Here is a 20,081-nt window from a genome sequence, read left to right as displayed (position 1 = left end):
GTTGGAGGTGGAGATGAGGAAGTGGTGACAACCTGCTCAAACAACTCACCAGAAAAGTTTTACTGTAAAGGGCAGCAGGTATGTGAGAGAACAGCTGGTGGGGAAGGGTCGCCAAGGGAAGGTGCTTGTTTACCATGGAGGATGGTGGAGCGTAATTGTACGCTGATGGGAATAAGCACTGGAGCAGGAGAATTTGAAGATGCAGAGACACAGTGGACATCTGCAGGGATTCAAACTGTGAAAGGGTGAGGGGTAAAGATGGGATCAAACAGAGAGGCTGGCTTTGTTAAAAATATGAACGACCAGCCCTGTGATTCAGGCTCTCAGCTAAAGCCCTGCTGATAACCTCCATCCCCAGGGATGGCCAAATTGACAATGAGGGATTGGCAGGGCAGAGATGTCCAGAGGGTGAGGAAATGAAGTTTGAAGTCTATGGGATCCAGGCTGAGTAAGGAAGGGTAATGTGCATTGACAAATTCAAATTTTGAGAAAGGTATTGGTCAGAGATATTTTTAAATTTTTTTACATTTTAATTTTTATTTCTGCAGGTGGGGTCTCGCTGTGATGCCCAAACTGGTCCTGAACTCCTGGCTTCAAAGTGGAGTCTCCCAAAGCTCTGTCCAGTGGTGCTGTCATAACTCACTGCAGCCTCGAACTCCTGGGTTCAAGTGATCCTCCTGCATCAGCCTCCGGAGTAGCTGAGACCACAGAGGTGTGCCACCATATACGGCTAAGTTTTCCTGTTTTTGTTTTTTTGGAGATGAGGTCTCGCTACATTGACCAGGCTCGTGTCCAACTCCTGGCCTCAGAGAATCCTCCTGCCTCGGTGTCCTGCATAGCTGGGGTTGTAGGTGTGAGCCACTGCACAGAGCTGGGTGGGGGATAATGCTGGGACACTCATAGCTCCTTAGTGTTTGGGTGATTGACTCTGTGTGTTCATGTGTTCACAGGGAGGTGGAGACATAGACAGATCCCATTATTGAGACATAAAGAAATCCCTGCAATGAAGCAGGTTAATGGAGGGGACTTTCTCCTTTCCAGGGAGATAAAAGGGCCGTGCTCAAAACAGGAAGAAAAGCCATGAACAGGGATTCCCCTGAAATGGAATGTCCTCAGAAGACCTTATCTTTTCCGTGGGAGGAGGCAGGGGATGGGTGATTCTTTTTGGATTCTAGAAGCGTGGATACTTAGCCATCGCTCACTAATAGTTTGTTCCACTGTAATTTCATGTAGTCACTACTGACCCTTCACTGAAATCTGTAACTGGCATAGCCTCTACAGTCCTGTGAGTGGTACTGTCGGGGACTTAAGGAGCAGAGCAGTTCAAGCGAAGCGTTGCCACCCTGGCATTGCCATTCCCCGTGGGTCCTTCTCCAAGGGAAAGTGGTCGTGGTCATCCAGACAGAGACCAGCAGCCGAGGGGATTTGCGCTCCCCTGAGAGGGCTGTGAACCACAGGGGAGTCACTGGCAGGTGGGTATGCAGGAGGGCATAGGAGACAAACCCCCTGACCAAAAGGAGAATGGACATCCCCTAATGTCCATGGGGGTCAGGAAGGTGGGAAGACCTTCCTGTGGTTCCTTCCGGTGTGGGGCGTGGCTATGGTTGCGGGTTGCTGCATTACAGTGAAGACGAGCTTACTTGGATATTTTGAACTGAGGGGTTACAGGACGTGGAAAATGGCGGGCGGCTGGGGCCCAGGAGGGGAGAATGCAGGTGGAGAAAGGGACTTCAGAGAGTCACTGGAATAAATGGAAGGAAGGGAAGGGAAGTTGGGGGCCTATGCCCAGCTTTTGAGTTGTCATTTTTCACCAATTGACAGTGTAGGATGTCTCATGTCCCGCCCGGCACCCTGTTTTTCCAGTCTCTGGTAAGGGGAACCAATACACAGGACGCGGTGGGCTGCTCAGGAAGAGGGGCAGGGAAGAGGCCTCTGATTAGTTTGGCCGCTAGTAGAAGTGGGAGACTATCAAAATCGTTCCTCCTCTGAGTCTCCCCAGGGCCCTGGTGGAGCAGGAGTGTGGCGGGAAGGGGGAGCCCTAGGAACTGGTCCCATGGTCTGGGCTGAGGACTCCCGGGCCACTGAGGAGAAGAGAGACCGGGTGTGTCCCGTGTGACTCTGGCAGGAAGGATCGGGGGACCCTTCTGAGACAGCATTTCTGAAATTGGGCTGGCTGCAGCTTTTTGTCAGAACATAGGGATGACTGAAAAAAAACCTCCCCTACTAGGGTAGAGGCTAGAGGGTAGGAAAGAGGAAAGCGAGTTGGGGTAGCAGGAATCCTAGGTTCCACAGGCGTGGTTTGCAGGTACAATACATTGCTGGTAACATGGTGGCTCGGGGACAAGGAAGCCTGTCTGCAAACCACGCAGGTGCATTTAGAGGATGGAGACATTCTGGATCCATGTCGGGCCCATCTTCGTTTCTGTCCTCCTCCACCGAGCATTCCGGGGAGGGCAGGGTAGAACTAAAGCGAATGTTCTTTTCAATCCCTGAATAGGGGCTTGTGTACCTCACAGGAAGACAGAACACGTACATTTCTCTGCGTTTCTCTTTGTCTCATCCTTAGTCCCTAGACCGTTAGCCCCCGTTGCCATGGGAACTGAAGCTGAGTGTCTGATGCATTCATTGGGCTGTGGGAGAAAAGCAGAGTCGGTCCTTGAAATAAAGGCCCCTGGGGGAGAGGATTCTAGCAAGGCAGTCACATGGAAAGAATTCACAACTCCCACAGATATATTGATCCCTGCAGTTATTAGTACACACGCACACACAAACACACACACATGCTTCATCCCGAACAGATATGATGCACAGTGCATCACACTGGCTGGCCCATAGGGTTCTTGTGGGAGAGGCCAGGTCTCTGTAACCATGAAAGTGGTTGCAACTGGTGTAGTCGGGGAGGAATCCCAGGAAGGGGAGGGATTCCCTTAAACTTGCTAGTTGAAACCCGCACCTGGCAGGGGAAAGGAGGATCTGGTGCAGAGCTTGGATTCGGCAGAGGTGGCCGTTGATGTGACCGGTCCCCCTGTTTGTTTGGGCGGGAAGGCCCTGAATGACACAGGGAGCAGGGCAAGAGGTGTCCCACGTGGGATGGGAATCCCCTCTTTCCCGTGGCAGGGTAGACTTCCCAAAGCTGGCACTTTTCTCCCCCTTACCCTCTCTCCCTCACTGCCCCTTCATCTTGCCCCTTCCTCATCTATCACCCTTTGGTAAAGGATCTCTCCCCTTGTGTCTTTTGCTTTACTCCCTCATTCATTTCCTCTACACTCCTTCCTTCTTTCCTCTCTCGTCCTACCTCACTTCAGCCTCCGTCATCACCCCTCATCTCCACTCTCTCCTCCCTCCTTTGTCTGTCCCTTTGTCCTCCCTCCGAGTTCCCATATCCCTCGCCGCCCTTCCTCTCCCTCTTTCCTTTCTCATGTTGTCCTCCCTGGTTTTCCCCTCATTGTGCTTTTTCCTTCTCTCTATGCCATTCTCTCTCCTCAGCGTGCCCGCTCCCCCTCCTCCCCCCGCCAGGTACTTAGCCGGTGACTAATCCTTAGTTCCTTCAGTGGTACTGGGCCTAACGTGGGCCCTGTGTGTTTAGCTTCAGCTTCAGAGGGCACCGCGTCCTACAGTGAATCACCGACTTAATCATTCCTCTGCAAATTGCCATCAGTGATGTGAGGTTCAAGGGCAAGGGGCTGTGAGAGTGCCCAGGAAGGGAGCTCATTTCTGTGGTGGGCTCAGTGAAGAAAATGTGATTGATGCTAGTTCTTGTTCTGCCATCTACCGTCCTCTGCCTTCCATTTTGTGCTGGGGCAACTGTCCTCTTCTATCTTTTGCAGCAGGGTGGGACTCCTCTCATGGTGTCCTGCCCTCCACAACCCAAGGTGTGAGTTCTCATGAAGTCCAACTGGATGCCCATTCCCTGCAACCCGAGCACCCAACAGACCAAACGGCATGAGGGGTTGTTTCGACTCGCCCGGGACCCTGGTTCCTGCTCCCAGGTTCCCCTGGGCGCCTTTGGTCGGTCATGTGCTTCAGTCGCCCCTTCTCTTTCTCACCTTCACTTCTCCCCTCTCTTCCCCGTCCCTCTTTCCTGGCTGCATCCTTTCTTCTCAAGGCCTTACCCCCTAAAGACAAAGAAACTGGATGAGGAGACAAAAGAAGGAATGTGGCAGAAGGTGTGAAGGAGACAGGCTAGCGACACCTGACTTGGCTGATTAAGAGAGCTTGATCTTTTCTGAGGGTGTGGGGCGTTCTCGCTCTGTCTGTCACCCAGGCTGGAGTGCAGTGGTGCGATTCTAGCTCCCTGCAGCCTCGAATTCCTGAGCTCAAGCGATTCTCCAGCCTCAGCCTCCCGAGTAGCTGGGACTACATGTTCGTTTTTCATTTCTGTGTTTTGTTTTTTAGAGACGGAGTCTCACTGTGTTGTCAAGAGAGCTTGAGCATCCGCCGGCAGTAGGGACAGCCGGAAAGCAACCGACTTATCCCCTCCCACCGGACCTTCCAACTGTCTGCCACGCTGGCATTGCCAGGTATCCCTGCACGTTGTTGGTAGTGGTGGGGGCTATAAACTTCACGAGGGCTCTAGAAAGTGTATCTAAAAATCACGTAGACACCCAGGGGATCCCTCTCAACTCCTCCCAGCATGACAAATGTCTCTCCCCCAACTCTGGGAGATGGAGGAAAAATGTGCCGTCTGCAGAGCATGAACCAGCAGATTTATGGGCGTCGGAACTTCAGGCTCACTTGAGGGCATACATCCTAACCCGGCATGGGGATTTCAGTTGCTGTCTACAGAACTCTTCAGTCCCTTACCTCCGCTGGAGTTTGACGTCCAAATTGCTGGCATCTTGCCCCTTCTCAGAGATGCTGGAGAGTCTTCCTGTGTAATCTAAACTTCCCCATTGAGGAGACTTAGTAATAGGGGCAGCAAAGACCGCTGGAGCTTGCTTCATTAGTAAGCTCAAAATATTTTCTTATTTCAACCTGAGTTTTTCTTAGAGCCATGGATTTCTTAGGAGGATGTTTCATACATTACAAACATATACGGGGGTTGGGGGGGGTGCTGTAATGTTCTTTTGTTATTAATTTCTAGATCCCATTGTGGCATTGTGGTCAGACAATATACGAATCACCGAAGAATCCTTTGTTTATGGACATTCCTGGGATTTTATTCATTTAAGTATCTTTATGTACATTGTAGTGGAATAGAATGTAAAATGGAGTTGCCCAAAAAATGAGGGAACCGCTCAGTAAATGGTTACACAGGAACGTCTGATCCCCTGCGATCTGGGTTAAGAAATGGTGTGCTGTGTGGCCGACAGCCAAAAAGCACACTCATGCCAGTCACTCTTTTCTTCCACCTCGGCAAATCTAACCGCTCTTGAGCTTTGAACACTTGAAGGTAATTCTGCCTGTTTGTGAACACATCGCATATAAGTAGAATCGTTACAGTACATATTTTATAATCTGGGTTTCTCTTGGCAACATTAGGTTTTTCTTTGAACTATTCACTTTTGTTGTGCTGTGTAGCTGAATTTCGTTTCTTTGCATTCCCGCACAGTACTTTGATCTGTATGACGATGCCACAATTTGCTCATGCCTTTTATCTCTAATGGACATTTCAGTAGTTTCCAGTGCTGGAGTGTTAGTGTTATTATCGTGGCGCACGTTCACAAGCATGTCCTTTGGTTAACGTGCGTATGCATTTAGGGCTGTTCTCGCAGGACCGCCTTGATTACTTTTTCTTCCTTCATGGCACTGTAAGTGGTGACAGTGGATGTATCTGGGGTTTTTTTTTTTTTTTTTTTCCTGTTCTCACAGGGAAAGCTGTCAACATGTCACCAATGAGTATCGTTGTTTTTGTAAGCTTTTAAAGGGTATTTTAAAGGATATTCTGATGGAATCAAAAGAGTTCTTTTTTATTCGTAGTTGGCTAAGAGGCTTTACCATGAGTGTGTGGTCATTAAAAAAAATCAAACCCATAAAATACCCTTTCTGCCTCCGTAAGGAATATCATATTTTTTCTCTTTCATACGTTACTTCTGAGAGAGAAATTTTTCAAGGACTGAACCGCTTCATTTCTAGAATAGTCTTGAGTTGTTTGTGATACGTTTTCCTTTATGGAGATTTAACTGATATGTTTTGCAAATGCTTTATTCAAGGTTTCTTCCTCTGTGCTTGTGTGAAAGACAGGCCTGTGCATTTCATTTCTTACCATGCCCTTGAAGGTTTATGGCTCATAAAATGGGATGGGAATCATTTCCCCTTTTCTATGTTACCTGGCAAGAAGGTAAGATTGACATTCTTTCCTCTACAGATGTTTTGTAGAAGTAATCGGTGGCGGCATCAAAGTCCGTAGTTTCTTGTGGCCGCTGCTGTTGTTTCCTTCAGATTCCACCCATCTAGAATTTGTAGGACAACCCAGATGTTTAGTCTGTTTCTGTCATTTTGTGGTATTTTCTTGGAATGTGTAAATTATATCCAAAGTTTCAGATTTGCGGGCATAAGGTTGTTCGTGATTTGGAATAATGATCTCCTTAAAGTTCTCGTTGTCCGTGGCGATGCCTCCTTAGCCACTGCAGACACTGGTTGCTTCGTGATCTCTCTCCTTTTTATTGCTTTTTAATTCCATTTTCTTGCCGAATTACCCTCTCAACCTCCAGGACTATGTTGAGAAGAAGAGGCAAAAGTGGACATTTGCTTTGCTCCTGATCTTAGAGGAAGAGTTTTCACTCTTTCGCCATCGAGTACGGTGTTCACGGTGAGTACTTTATATCGGGCTTTTGTGATGTCGAGGTTGTTTCCTTCTGTCCCAAGGAGTTTGAGTGTTTTTATCACAAAGGGGGTTGACTTTTGTCAGATGCTTTTAGTGCATCGATTGAGCCGATTCTGTGGTTTTTGTCCTTGATTTTGTTGATGCCGTACACTGAATTAATTGATTTTCACTGGTCGAAACTTCTTGCATTCCACAAATAAAGGCCAGGTGGTCGTGGGCTTTTCACGTGTTGTTGAACTGGGTGTGCTAGACTTTTGTTGAATATGTATGCATAAACATTCTTTTGGGGGGTGTGTGTGTGCGTGTGTGCGTGCGTGCGTGCGTGTGTGTGTGTCTGTTTCTGGTCCTAATTCTTCTTTAAATGTTTGGTACAATCCTCCACTGAAGCCATCCGGTCTTGGGGTTTTCTCTGTTGGGAGGTTGATGAGGACTGATTAAGTCTCCTTACGAGTTATCGAGATCTGCTGAGTTTTTTTTATTTCTTTAAGAGTCAGTCTTGGCAGCATGTATGTTTCTCAGAATTTATCCACTTCTCTAAAATACCAAATTTGCTGGTGTATAGTTGTTCCCGGTCTTGTTTTTACACTCCTTTTATTTCTGTGGTATCAATCGTAATGCCTCTCTGTCACTCTGATTTCGGTTATTTGACACTTCTCGATTGTGTCTTAGTTAAACTGCTTAACGGGTTCGTCCGTTATGTTGACCTTTTCAGAGACACCAGCTCTTGGTTTCACTGTTTTTTTCCCCGTATTATTTGTCGATTCTCCATTTCCTTTATTTGCGCTCTAATCTTTATTGCTTCCTTCCTTCTGCTAACTTTGGGTTTACGTTGTTCTTCCTTTTCTAGTTCTTGAAGCACAAAGACAGGCTGTTGATTTGAGATCTTTCTCGTTTTTCACTGTAAGCATTTACCACAATAAACTTGCTTCTTAACACTGCTTTCCCTGCATCTCCTTACTTGTGGCATATGGTGTTTTCATTTTCATGTGTCTCAAGGTATTTTCTAATATCCTCGTGGTCTGTTCTTTGACCCATTGCTTATTGAAGAGAGTGTTGTAATTTCCACCTATGTGTGACTTTTTCAATTCTCCTTCCGTTAGTGGTTTCTAGTTTCATTCAGTTGTGGTCAGAAAAGACACTCGGTATGATTTCAAACTTCTGAAATTTGTGAAGATCCTAAATGTCAACAAAAAAGCGAAAGCGTAAGACCTCTGGAAGAGAATGGAGGATGAAGCCTTGAGAACCTTGCTGTAGGCGAAGGACTCTTACAGCTATGACACAGAACGCAATAGCCACGCAAAAACAGGTTAAGCGAATTTCATCAAATTTAGAAATCTGGCTTTTCATCGTTAGCAAAATGAAAAAGCAAACCATTGATTGTGACAATGTTTGCAAAATACACTCCCCGACAAAGGAAAGGTTTGCACACAAAAAAGCACTCTTACGATTCCGTATTGACGCCAAATAACAATCAATGTGCAAACCATGTGAAGGGTTCTTCACATGCACACCGCAAACGATATGCCACCGGTCAAGGGAAGAGGCTGGGCCAAGGTCACTAGTGGAGGCAGCGGCAGAGCTGGGTCAGAGATCTCTGGCAAGTCCCTTCCCTTCTCTGAGTCTGTTTCCTCAAGTGTATAAGGAGGATGTACCTAGTAGCTCAGACTGTCTTTGAGGGTGTCATGAGGCAGTGGGCAAAATGCTCTTGGCTCAGGGCCTGATGAGGACAAAAACAAGGAGGAGCAGCAGGATGGATGCCCAGGAAGGAAAGCACCCAACCCGATGTCTCCGGAGGCTGGGAGGGAGGGGGCAGGCCTCAGAAACCTAGCGTGGAACCTGGCATCCGGGGAAGCCATGAGTGGTGGCGATCATGCAAAATGAAGGGAGATGGGGAGTGTCCAGCAGGTGGGCGAGAGGGTGGGTGTCAGGAGAGAGTGCCCAGCAGGTAGGTGTATCACCCACGGGACACTGCAAGCCCCTGGATGGCAGGGGTGGCCACCAGCAGGGCCCAGTGCACGCACCCTGGCCTCAGGGGGCCCCGGGTTCAAGTCCGTGCTCTGCTGCTTCCTGGCTGTGTAACTTGGGGAGGGCATCTGCCCTCTCAGAGCCTCAGTTGGCTGAGACCATGAAATGGGCTTACCGCCCCTGCCTCTCAGGCTTGCCCGAGAAGTGGAAACATAGGCCCAGACAAGAAGTTGTACACTTATAATCAGAACAACTTTATGCATAATGTCAATAACTGGAAACAAGTGAATTCAAGAATGCTGGTCCATCGCCAGGTCTGGGGCGGGGGCGATCAGAGAGAGCAGGCCGGGCTGGGAGAAGGCTATTGGAGCGGTCCAGTGCCACGGCAGGGTCTCAGAAAACACTTGCTGGTGTGGACCGTGGGGCTTTGTGGTGTGGGGTCTGCAAAAGACCCCAGGTTGCGAGTGGAGGGGAGACCTGCCTGGGTCTCCTGTTTGCCGTGTGAGTGAGGTGGTGGTCGTCTCCAGGGTGGCGGGTCTGAGCCTCCCGCAGGAGTCCCACTCCAGTCTGCCCCCATTTTCCACCAGGACGCTCCTGCCTCCCTCCTCTCCTCCTCTTTTCCCAGCTGCTTTCAGTGCTGCCGCCACAGGGTAGGGGGAGTGGGCCCCTGGCGAGTCCCCACCGCAGCAAGGCGACGTGAAAGGTGCAGCGTCCAGCCAGCCTGGAGGCCTGTGGAGGCGGTGACCTGCCTCTGAGAGCTGCTTCCTGTTCCTTTCCGGTTGAGCTTCCATATCTCAAGTGCCCTCTGCACACTGTGCTCAAACTCACTCCTGTGGCTGATGGAGACTTCCCCCACCCCGATCCAAGGACAGGCATGTACCTGCTATGTGCACAGGGGTATCCAGGGAGGTTCCGGCCAAATAGCACTAAATTTGTGACACCAGGGCTGGAGTCCCAGAAATCCCTCATCTCTTCCACAGCCCAGACCACGGACCAGGAGACGTAAAGGGAATGGGACTCCATTTCCGTGTGTGTGTGTGTGTGTGTGTGTGTGTGTGTGTGTGTGCGCGCGTGCCTGTAAAACTTTGGGACTGGATTTTTGTCAGAGTCCCAGAATGTCAGTGTGGCCAAGCATGGACCCAAGCACCAGAGAAGCAGAAATCACAGCGGCAGCCAACAGGGAGACCCAGCCAATCCTGTCTGAAGGACAGCTTCCGGGGGGTGCAACCTATGCAGTGTGATGCTCACGAGGGCTCCCCATGTGGCCCCATGCTCTGCTGTTGTTGTTTTGAAATCCTTCATAGTTTTTGACAAGGAGACTCATGTTTTCATTTTCCACTGGCCCTCCCAAATTAGGTAGCCCGGTCTGGGTCAGGATCTGGACCTGGCGGAGATGGCAGCCCCTCTAGGGGAAACAGAGGCCGGGGTGGGGGTAGGGGGAGGCAGGGAGCCTTCCGCTACTGTGTCTTCCTTCCTCATCTAGGGCTCTGTCCTCCCAAACCCTGGACAATACCAGGGAACTCCAGAAAGCCCTGGACACTGTCCCTGCCTGCCACTGAGCCCTTCCCAGGAGGCCAAACTGTCTGCCTTTACCGTCTGGCACCTGAAGCGTGTGCAGCCCTACCTCAGAGCCCTCCAGACATCACCCAACCCTTGAACACTCCAGGACCTAGGTAGACCTGGTGTCGTCCTCACCGGGAGAGCCCTGCCTCTGGGGGAGAAGGGCCACGAAGCCCCAAAGAGGCCGCCTTCCGTCACAGGCGACGGACTGTGCCCGCCTGCACCGTGGGTTGTTTTCATGACATCCTGCTCCCTTGGCAATCACGGCCCCTCCTCCTACCCACTGGAGGGCTGCCAACATCACTACGAGGCCCACCTCATTGTCCGTCAGACTCTGTACCGAGGATGGGGTCCTGCACTGTGTGGGTGATGAGCCCAGGGTTCCGGAACAGCATCTCCGAGGAGGGGGTGCGGGAGGTGGGTCCTGGCGAGAGCCTTGGACCCTGTCCCCGGTGGGAGGGGCAGTGGCACCGGCGCCAACCTGCCGTCTTCCACCCCACCCCCTCTCTGGCCTCCCTTTTGCCATGCCCCTGGGGCTGCCGGTCAAGGCTTGTAGAGAAATCACATAACCACGAGCGCTGGGGCCTCTCCAAACTCCTGGTCGCACACTCAGGTGCAACCAACACCCGCACCTCCCAGCATCCCACCTGTCCCTGTGGGCCTTTTTGGCAGAGGTGGGGCCCACCTGCCCCAGAGAGCCCGAGGAAGTGGCCTTGCTACGAGCCCAAGCACGGCCAGGTACAGTAATGGGGGGCAGGTAAAGGAAGAGACGTCCACATTAATTTTGCAACTTTAATGTGACACTGATACCCAAAACATGAAAGCACAAGGAAAAGCACACAACGAAAGCAGGAAAAGCAAAGAGAGCTGCATCTTGCACGCCACTTCCGACGGACAGGAAGCAGCGGCCTAGGGTGCTGTGTCCAGAGGGAATCTGAGAGGAGGCGCTCTGGCTTGGCCAGTAAGATCTCTGCAGTTCATCAGCGGTGCCTGTAAAAGCACAGGAAACCAAGGTGACAACATCCACGGACACGCTCGCGAACCGGGGAGGGGTGTACGTAACAAAATAAGTGTCGGCCCACGCTGTCGCCGTCGCCCCCACCCCCCACCCCGGCCCTCCCTCTGACATCTCGCACCCCCCCGCAGCCCTCCTGCAGAGTCCCGTTTCTCTACCGAAACTCTTACTGGATCCAGGAGAAAAAGCTGGCGCCAGCTCTGGCGGCATTTCTGGTGCGGATGGTGGAGCTGGTGCTAGGGCCGTCTAGGACGCTGGTGCTGGCCCCTCCGTTGGTGCCACTGCTGACACCAGCTCTCCACGTGGCCCTCCTGTTGGCACGGTTGCTGTTCAGAATGTACTGATGGTATCTGGCCCAGAAAGCAAAGGGGATCCTGGCCCAGGCGTCGCCAAAATCACCGTCCTCGTCCCAGGTCAGGAGCTCGACCTGTATGTCATCCCAGCTCCACCGTCCAATCAGAGCCTCATCCCCGATGTTCATCTGGGCCCTCATCTGGGCCCTGGCATGTTCCTCGGCCATATCCACATCCATCTTCTTGAAAGCATCATCCACAGCCTCCAAGAAACGAGCCTTCCACTCCCGGGGGTCTCGGTTCTGATTCTGAGGAGGAACAGGGCAAGTGTAGACACGGAGCCACCCCACACGGGCTGAGCGTCCTCGGCCCGCCTCACCCCCTCCTTGTGCTTTGCCTAATGCCATCAAAAACCAAGACCACAGGGATCGGGGGCCCCTACTATCCTGTGCCAGACCTGGGGTTCTGCCCCATCTGTGACCTTGTGTAGGGGGGCTCAGGTCCTCTGTGAGTGTCGGCACCCTTAGTGGAATACAGGATCACGGGAAGGAGGCCTCGACCCAGAAACCAGCAAGATGTGGAGAACACCACCCCCAGTGCGGGGCACCGGACAGAGGCCCTCCCTTACCTGGGCGATGAATCTCAGGACCCTCATCTTGCTGGTCTCATGGCGGGCGCGCAGGCCCCACAGGAATTCATACTCAGGCGGGTTGCTGTTGGGGATCTTCTTGTATTCCAGGTACCTTGGCGTGAGAGGGAAGGAAACTTGGCTTGTAGCCAAGCAGACCTGGCGCTGAATGGATGGGTGCCCGGGAGCCCTCCTCAATCTGATGCCGCAGCCCCGCCCCTGGAAGAGGACTGCCCCGCCCCTCCAGCCCTTCTCTAATCCCCAAACCCACTGGCAGGACTTCTTCCTGCAACGGTGAGGCCTTCAAAGCCTTTTGCCATTGGTCCTCCCCGGAGGCCACGTGGAGGTGCAGGGGGGACACATGTAGGGCCTTTATCTGTAGCGAGGCCACAATTTTATGCCCCTCATCACTACGAGCCCTGATTTCTGTTGGGTGTGTGTAATCAGAGGAGCCATTCTTCAGGCCCCCTGCTCTGAGCACACCCCGCCTGGAGGGTCTTGGCCACACCCTGGCAGAGCCCTGGAGAGGCCCACCAGAGGAAATGACCAGAAAGGGAGAAACAGCCAGCCGGGAGAAGCGTGCCCCAGACATCCTCCTGAAGTCCTGACCCTTTGTGGGTGTGCATGTGCGCCTGTGCGTTGGCAAGTCCTCCAGGGATGGGGATAGGGTGGGCCCTGGCCTGAAAATCAGGAGATTCTGGGCTGAGGCCCTGACCAACTGTGAGCCCCGCTCAGAGGCGCCCCCTCTGTGAGCCCCGGGTTCCTTAGGTGTAAACCGGGGGGAACCGTTGTGTCAGTCTACGGGGCAGGTGCTCGAGGAGACGGTGGCTGTTATCATACCTCACACCGTGTCCTCCCGTGACGTGCGCTCCCTTTTCCCAACACCGCCCTGGCCTTCGGCTCCCCACACGCTCACATAGCCCTCCCGCCACTCACTCCCAGGCCAGAGGCACCCATCATCCCTCCAGTTGAAGATTTCAGACAGGAAACGATGGCTTTCTCAGCCAGACCAGAGCAAAAGGATGCCCGAGTGAGAGACGCAGTTAGCTCAGGCGATACTTACTTCTGCTTCACAAAGTCATCTGTGATGAGCTTCCTCAGATCGCCAAGGAACGGGTGCCTCACCCTGAGGGCAAGGAAAGGAATCCATGAGCAGAGACAGCGGCAGTGCCCGCCCCACCCTGCACGCCGGCAGGGGCCCTCGCTAGCATGACTAGGAGCTTCCCGGCCCACGGGGCATCGCCGTGGAGGCCTGGGCACGCAGCAGAGGCCAGAGGACGGTTTGTCAGGGATGCGTGCCCCAGGCAGGGACATGATGGAGCCCCTGACTCTGACTGTCTCTCTTACATGTCATCTGGGGCCACAGAGCAGGGAGGAGGCTGAGCAGCGTCCGGCACCACTTCCCATCCGCCCCACCCGGTGAGACCCTTTGCTCTCTACCGAGCCCAGGGCACCCCACGCCCCTGGGCCAGACCGCCAGCCTATTGCAATCCCGGGACCTCTTTGGCCAGAGGACAGCACACAGGGGAGGAGCTGGGGAGCCCAATCATACCCAGGGCGCAGTCCCATCTTGCGTAGTGCCTCCCAGAGGACAGCTGCGAGGGGAGAGGAGGTTCGAGAGTTTGGCACCCAAAAGATGAGACTGTGGGTGGCCCCCCAGCTGCAGGTCCAGCCACTCACCCTCACTGGCACGGTTGCCATTCATGAAGATGACGCCCAGAATCACCAAGAGGAGACTCAGCCTGGGAGTGTCCTTGGTTCTAAAGGTGTGGAAAGAGAAATCCTGTTTAGCAGCTATTTGCCTGAGAGACCGCACCAGGCTCTCCCAGCTAGGCCCTCTCAGGTTTCCCGGCTGGAGGGGAACTCTTCCCAGGACAGGCAGGGTTCACTGGCTGCTGGCAGACCGTTCGCACCTCCGCCTGAGACTTAATCACCTCCTCTATGAAACGTGGGTACTAACACTTCCCTGACAGGGTCCCGCAGGGGACAGGGCGAGGCAGGGAGCCGAAGCTCTGCAAATGGTCAACGTGTGTCCAGAGACGTCTCCAGACCTTTCCTGCCCCTTCCGCATCAGGACCCACACTGAGGAGGAAGCTCTCCCCTAGGCCAGCTCTGCCGGGCCCAGGCCAGGCAGGCAGGAGGAAGAGGCGAGCCACTTTCCTCGGAAGCTTTGGGGGCAAAGCCCGACAGCGGCTTGGGGAGATGTGAGGCAGCAAGGCCTCACCCCAGGCTACCGTAGCTCCTTTCATCCAGCAGTCACCAGGCAGCCCTCGCTGTGTGTGGGAGGGAGCTATGCGCCGCACTCAAGGACTCAAGCTCCGTCTTCCTGCTTCGCTGGGGGGCGGTTGGGTGGGGGGAGGTTCGGGCAGGGGAGGGGCACCACCCCACCGAGGGAGGCCATGACCCGCTTTCCCTTTCTTACTTTCCAAGGAGGCGAGCTGAGGAGTCCCGTGTGCAGACGAGAATATACAGGTGTTCTTCCTTGTCGATCTCCTTCAGGTGGATCCCAAACTTCTACATGGGAGAGAAAGTAGAGCGTGAGATCCAGACTCCATGCGGGGCATCCTGCCGGCAGAGAGTCGATTCCCGGCTGGAAGGGCTCCTCAGCAGGCAATCCAAAGTCGTGAGCGAGGGCGGAAGACGACAGCACTCGGAGGACCCTCCCTGTGGGAGCTGACGCTGGCAGAGGCGATGAGACCCACGTCGCGAGACGGTGACACACTCAGAGAGCGTGAGACAGAGAAGCCGAGGGCAGGAAGCACGGGTCAAACTGCCAGTGCAGTGGAAGCTCAGAGTAGGGGAGGTTAGGGTCGGCTCCAGAGACTGGGCCTTGAGGGTCTGCAGGGTCACGCCACCCCACGCCCACTCTTCCTCCACAGAGCTGCTGCCATCCTGCACCCACCTTTTCCAGGGTGTACGTTGCTCGTTCAATGATCTCAGGGAAATGTTCGTCATACTCTCTGATGACATCCTTCAGCATGTCTGCGGGAGGGGGAAGAGTTGGAGAAAGCACCTGGGCTGAGCAGGGATCACAGAGCTGTAGCCCCCTGGTCAGCCCCGCGGAGGGTGGCACGGCCAGAACCCCGTCGTCCCGTGGCGACAGAGGGACCCGCCGCGGCCCGCCAGCAAAGGGGTGCCCACAGGCTAGGGGGTGGCGAAGGGGGCACAGGCTGCCTACCTGAGCGCTTGATGGGGATCTTCTTGTAGTCCTTAATCATCAGGTATTTCACCAACTTATTTGCCTGGAGAAGGAGGAACACTCGGGGAGGTCAAGGCCTGGGTGACGGCAGAGAAACGGCCCGCAAGGGAGGAGAGGAGGGAGGTGGGGGAGGGCGGGCTTCTTACCCTCTCTTGCAGAAGGGTCACGTTGCGGGGGGGCAGGCACAGTACGTGCCTTGAGGGTATCTGGGACCTCGGGGCCGCCGGGGGCCGAGGGGCCAACTGAGCCCGCACGGTCAATGAGGGCGGTGATGCTCTCCAGGTGGGCGGGACCGCAGGAGGCTCTCTCTCCTCCTCGCTGCTCTCATACTCATCGTCCAGGTGCTTGGACTGTATCATTCGAGAGAGGAGAGACCCAGGGCTACCAGGCTCCCCGTGCCAAAGCGCCCGGCACGCACCTCTCCCGTAGCAGGCTCTTGGAAACGAGAGCAGTACCAGCAGCGGCTGGCATGTGCTGCGTGCTTACTAAGTGCCAGGCACTCAGCCAGCCTCTTCTCCCACCAGTCCTGAGGGTAGGGACTACGTGGAGTGAAAACATGCTCAGCAAACTTGTGTTGGAGAAACACGGACTAGCTGAGAGGAGAGAGGAGGGGAGGGGAGGAGGGGAGGAGAGGGGAGGGGAGGGGAGGAGAGGGGAGGGGAGGGGAGGGGAGGGGAGGGGAGGAGAGGACGGGAGGAGAGGAGGGGAGGAGAGGAGGGGAGGAGAGGAGGGGAGGAGAGGAGGGGAGGAGAGGGGAGGAGGGGGAGGGGAGGGGAGAGACAGGGGAAAGAGGACAGGAGAGGAAGAAGAGGGAGAGGGAGGAGAGGGAAAGGACAGGAGCCAGAGGGTGTGGAGGTGGTGGGGGGATCTCACCTTCTTGGTCCTCTTGCCTCCCATCCTGGCCCAGGGCTCAGCACTGTGCTGAGCAGTGGCAGCAGCTGCACCCTCCGGCTCAGGGATGCTTGTGGCCATCTTGGCCTTGGCAGCAGCTGCTGCCACAACGTTCTGAGGCTCCACCCACCGAGTCTTGGCCAGAGCCTTCCCAGACTTGGTGGTCTTGGGTCGAGTGGCTGCCATCTCCCTGCCAGGTCCCGTCTGGGACACCCCGGAGGCAGCACTGGGGCCCTCTGTGGCAGCCTCTTGGGCTGGGGCAGGTCTCTTGGGGCGTGGGAAGGCCATGCCACTGACACCTGCCGGCTGGGTGAAATCAAAGACATCGTTCGGACCCAGGAAGGCTGTGCTGGGCCGGGTGGCGTCCACCTCACTGGCACTCGGAGCCCGAGAGAAAGCACAGGCGCTACTAGGGCCCTCGGTAGCAGCCTCCTGGGCCGGGGAGCCTGTCTGGGACTGTGCAGAGGTTGCCGGGGCCCCGGGGGCGGCCATCTCACTGGTGACTAACATCTGGGAGGTCTGCGGAGAAGCAAGGGGGGGCTCCGGGCTGGGCCCCTGAGCCTCGGCGGCGGCGGCGGCGGCGGCGGCGGAATAGGTCGAGGGCTGGGTATCCTCTCCTGAGACCTGCGGCGTGGCCACCCGGTGGCTAGCCATCACCTGATTGAAGGCGCTACGGGCAGCGGCGGCAGCGGCCCGAGCCGCACGGTTGGAGGCGGCGGCGCGGGCAACGTTGGCAGCACGGGCAGCCGTCTCATTGGCAAGTGTTTCCGGATCCAGCTGCAATGCCTCCACCAGGGTCTGGGCCAGCACAGGGTTTTCCAGTTCCCAGGGCTCATTCTGCAAGGCCAGAGAGAGGGGTAGGGGAAGGCAGGCCGCTCGACGACACACTTGTGTTAGCGTCGCTGGGCGGGCCAGCCTCTTCCCAGCAGCCAGCCCAGGACACCCCAAGACCTTCCCAAATCCTCTTCTTCCCAGCAGGGGAGGGAAGCTTTGGGGAAGCCGGGCAGCCCTTTCCCACACAACCCTCCTTGCTTCCCCCCTCCTCCCTCCTCCATTCACAGGGGAAAGGCCCCGGCGAGCAGGCGGCCTGGAAGGAGCCTCACCGACAAGATGCGAAGGCCTGGACCCAAGCTTCCGAAGGCTCTGAGGATGTGGATGTCAAAGCTGGTGAGGGTGCCATAGCCGCCAAAGGCACCGAATTCTTCATAGTCGTTGCCTTCAACCATCTCTTCCTCCCCGACTTCGTCGCTACCCTCGTCCATGTCCTCAACACTGTAGTTTTCCGATTGCACGCCGAAGCTTCCCTCAGCCATGCTGCGGGTCCCAGGGAGAAGAGAGCTCTGCCTGAGAGGGAGGGTGAAGCAGCTGCAGGGGGAGGGGGCGGGATCCAATGGGAGGCGGCATCTCCCGGGACGTGAGGGGCGACAATCATCAGGTTACTAGGCAATATTAGGCAGTAAAAGGCTGGTGGGGGGGACGGGGGGAGGGGGCAAGCGGGGGAGAAGAGGATTTGGCTTTCTGATGGGGTAGACTTGGTCAGGGACAGAGCCCAAGGAAAGGGTCAGAGGAGGTCGCGGGCGACGCCGCACCGAAAGCGGAGTTTAGGATGGGCAGGCTCCCCATCCCAGTGGCCAGATTTGAATGGGGGGTGTTCTGGAGGGCTGGGGTCCCAAGAGTCCCAAAGGGGATGCATTGGGGGAGAGAGAAACAAAGGGTTTGGATGGAAGGGCCAGAGAAGGGGACCGGGATGAAGGGGGAGCAGATGGGAGCGCTCAGACATCGCCGGGGACAGCGGCAAGCGACAAGCTCTGCGAAACAGAATCCCAGGGACCTTTTGGCTAGGTCCGGGCAGGGGGCCTAGGTGGGGCTCAGGCTCCAGCACTAGAGGCGGATGGAGGAGTGGGGGCCTCGGACCTAGGTGAGACTCCAATCGGAGCGCTGGAGATCTCAAACGGGAGGACTGGCACTCCAGGAAGGGGGCAAGCGGTCAGCTCGGTTCGAGTAATCTAGGAGTGGTTGGGGTGGGGGTGGGGCCTCCGGTCCAAGGGAGCTCAGCTCGGAGCACACGGGTCTGCTAAGGGGGTGAGGATCCTGGGCTCTGGTTTCCGTAGGGCTCAGATCGGGGCGCCTGGGTCTGGTGGTGATGGGGGCTCCTGTCTAGACCTTGGCTCTAACGGGGTTCCGGTTCTGAGTGCTTGGGCTTTGTTCAGATCCGGAGGCGGAGGGAGGGCGCAGCGTGCCGGGTTCCACTCGCCCTCTCCCGGTCCTGCCTGGGGCTGGATCCTTACCTTCCCCGGGGCTCCAATGGCGTCGGTCCTCAGCACCAGGAACCCCGCAGCCGCGCCCTCGCCTACTGCTGCCAGCACAGCAGCCCGGACCACCCCGCCCCTTTTCTCCGTGCACCCCCCGCGGCTGGGTAGCCTGCGCATGCGCGGACCCCTCCAGCCCGCCCGCTTTCCCAACAAAAGCCCTTTCCTCCAGGTCCCCAGTGCGCATGCGGTTCCGCGGGTGGGTGGGCGGCGGGGTCGAAGTCGTAGTGGGGGGGGCTCTTCCCGCCAGATCCGCTTCATTCCTCCTCCTCCTCCTACCGCGGGCGCGCACACTCACACCCTGCAGTGCAGCTCGACCCACCCAATCATCTCTTCTCAGGCCCCCCACTTTTGCACAAGGTTTCTCCGTCCTGCCCTGCCCTTTCACCCGAACTCCTCTAGCCTGGTCTGGGATCCACTATGCCCCATCTCCTCCGCACGGCCCCTTAGGTCACAATTAGCGAGGTCTCACAATTAGTGAGCTGGGTCTCTAACTGCAACAAGTGGCAATCCTCAACCTGCGGGGCGACGAAACGGACGCGGCCAGAGGATGGCACTTCCCTTTGTGTGCTTCCCCACTAGCCAACTCTCTGGCCGCAGACACGCTGGGAATATCTGCTTCCTCAGCTACCCTTTATGCAGCTTGTATGTCACAGAGGGATCTGTGCTGGGGCTTGTCTTCCCCTCACAAGCAGCCCTGGGAGGTGGATGTCAGCATCCCCACTTGACAGATCGGGAAGCCGAGGCACAGACACGTTGCACGAACTCGACCACAGAGCCAGGAAACAGAAAATGCAGAATTTGGGCCTGGCTCTTCCAGACTCCAAAGCCCACCTCCTGCTCCTGCTGGCCTGGGGACTGAGGCACTGCCTCCTCCGTGCGAGTGACAGACCTTCCCCACCCCAACGTCTGTCCCAAAGAAGCAAGGTTTGTGCTGTAGGAGGCCTAAGCTCATGCTCTGCCTTCAGGACACAGGCAGGCAGAGGCCCCCCACCTGGCCTCTGTGGCTCTATGTGGTTCCATCCAGGTATGAGAATTGCTCCGCCTGGTCCGCTCTCTGCTCACATTGCCAGGCCTCTTCCATCTCAGTGACACAATCAATCATGCTGCCGCTGAGACCCCCCTGGTGTCCGCTAGGACAACCAGGCACCTGTGTGCCTGAGCTAATGACCCCACAGGCGACAAGCCCAGCTCAAACTTCACTTTTGAGGTCCAAGTGCATAGTACTTTCGCCCGCCTGAGTGCCATCTCCAGTTGGATGTCTTTTGAGGCAGAAAATGCTGTGGTCTCATCTCCAGTCGGACCTGGATTGTTTGTAAAATTCGTAGTAGAGTTTTATATTTGTTTTTATGTCTGCCTCACCAGGACCCCTGTGTGCAAATGGAAGCTACTGCCAGGACGGCAGGCAGCTCGTACTCTCCGCTGACCGGTATCCCTTCTGCCCGGCTCTGTGGC

General features: G+C 55.5%; 1 protein-coding gene and 1 non-coding gene across 5 annotated transcripts; both read right to left on the bottom strand.

Annotated features, from left to right (window-relative positions):
* Positions 1-11,069: 11,069 nt before the first annotated feature.
* On the bottom strand, positions 11,070-18,748 carry LOC105713534 (melanoma-associated antigen D4). 4 transcript variants are annotated; one of them, XM_064364594.1, is made up of 13 exons: positions 18,606-18,748; positions 17,421-17,631; positions 16,300-17,154; positions 15,573-15,776; positions 15,406-15,469; positions 15,130-15,209; positions 14,650-14,741; positions 13,908-13,987; positions 13,780-13,822; positions 13,291-13,353; positions 12,228-12,342; positions 11,465-11,907; positions 11,070-11,281 (listed from the first exon to the last, which is right to left on the bottom strand). In XM_064364594.1, the coding sequence occupies exons 2-12, from the start codon at positions 17,628-17,630 to the stop codon at positions 11,473-11,475; spliced, it is 2,241 nt and encodes a 746-aa protein (XP_064220664.1). In that variant the 5' UTR covers position 17,631; positions 18,606-18,748; the 3' UTR covers positions 11,070-11,281; positions 11,465-11,472. The 4 variants fall into 4 exon arrangements, with proteins under 4 accessions (XP_064220664.1, XP_021529543.2, XP_021529542.2 ...); XM_021673868.2 differs by having other exon boundaries at positions 11,477-11,907; XM_021673867.2 differs by having other exon boundaries at positions 11,477-11,907; positions 17,421-17,661; positions 18,606-18,697.
* LOC135270002 (small nucleolar RNA SNORA11) lies at positions 12,587-12,713 on the bottom strand. The gene has a single exon (XR_010338230.1). It is a non-coding gene; the product is annotated as a small nucleolar RNA SNORA11 (small nucleolar RNA).
* Positions 18,749-20,081: the final 1,333 nt, after the last annotated feature.

Source organism: Aotus nancymaae, unplaced genomic scaffold, assembly GCF_030222135.1.
Source record: "Aotus nancymaae isolate 86718 unplaced genomic scaffold, 86718_ANA_hifiasm-v0.15.2.pri h1tg000058l, whole genome shotgun sequence".
Classification (NCBI taxonomy): domain Eukaryota; kingdom Metazoa; phylum Chordata; class Mammalia; order Primates; family Aotidae; genus Aotus; species Aotus nancymaae.
The sequence above is the reverse complement of the archived record's forward strand: the minus strand, read 5'-3'. Positions and strand labels throughout refer to the sequence as shown.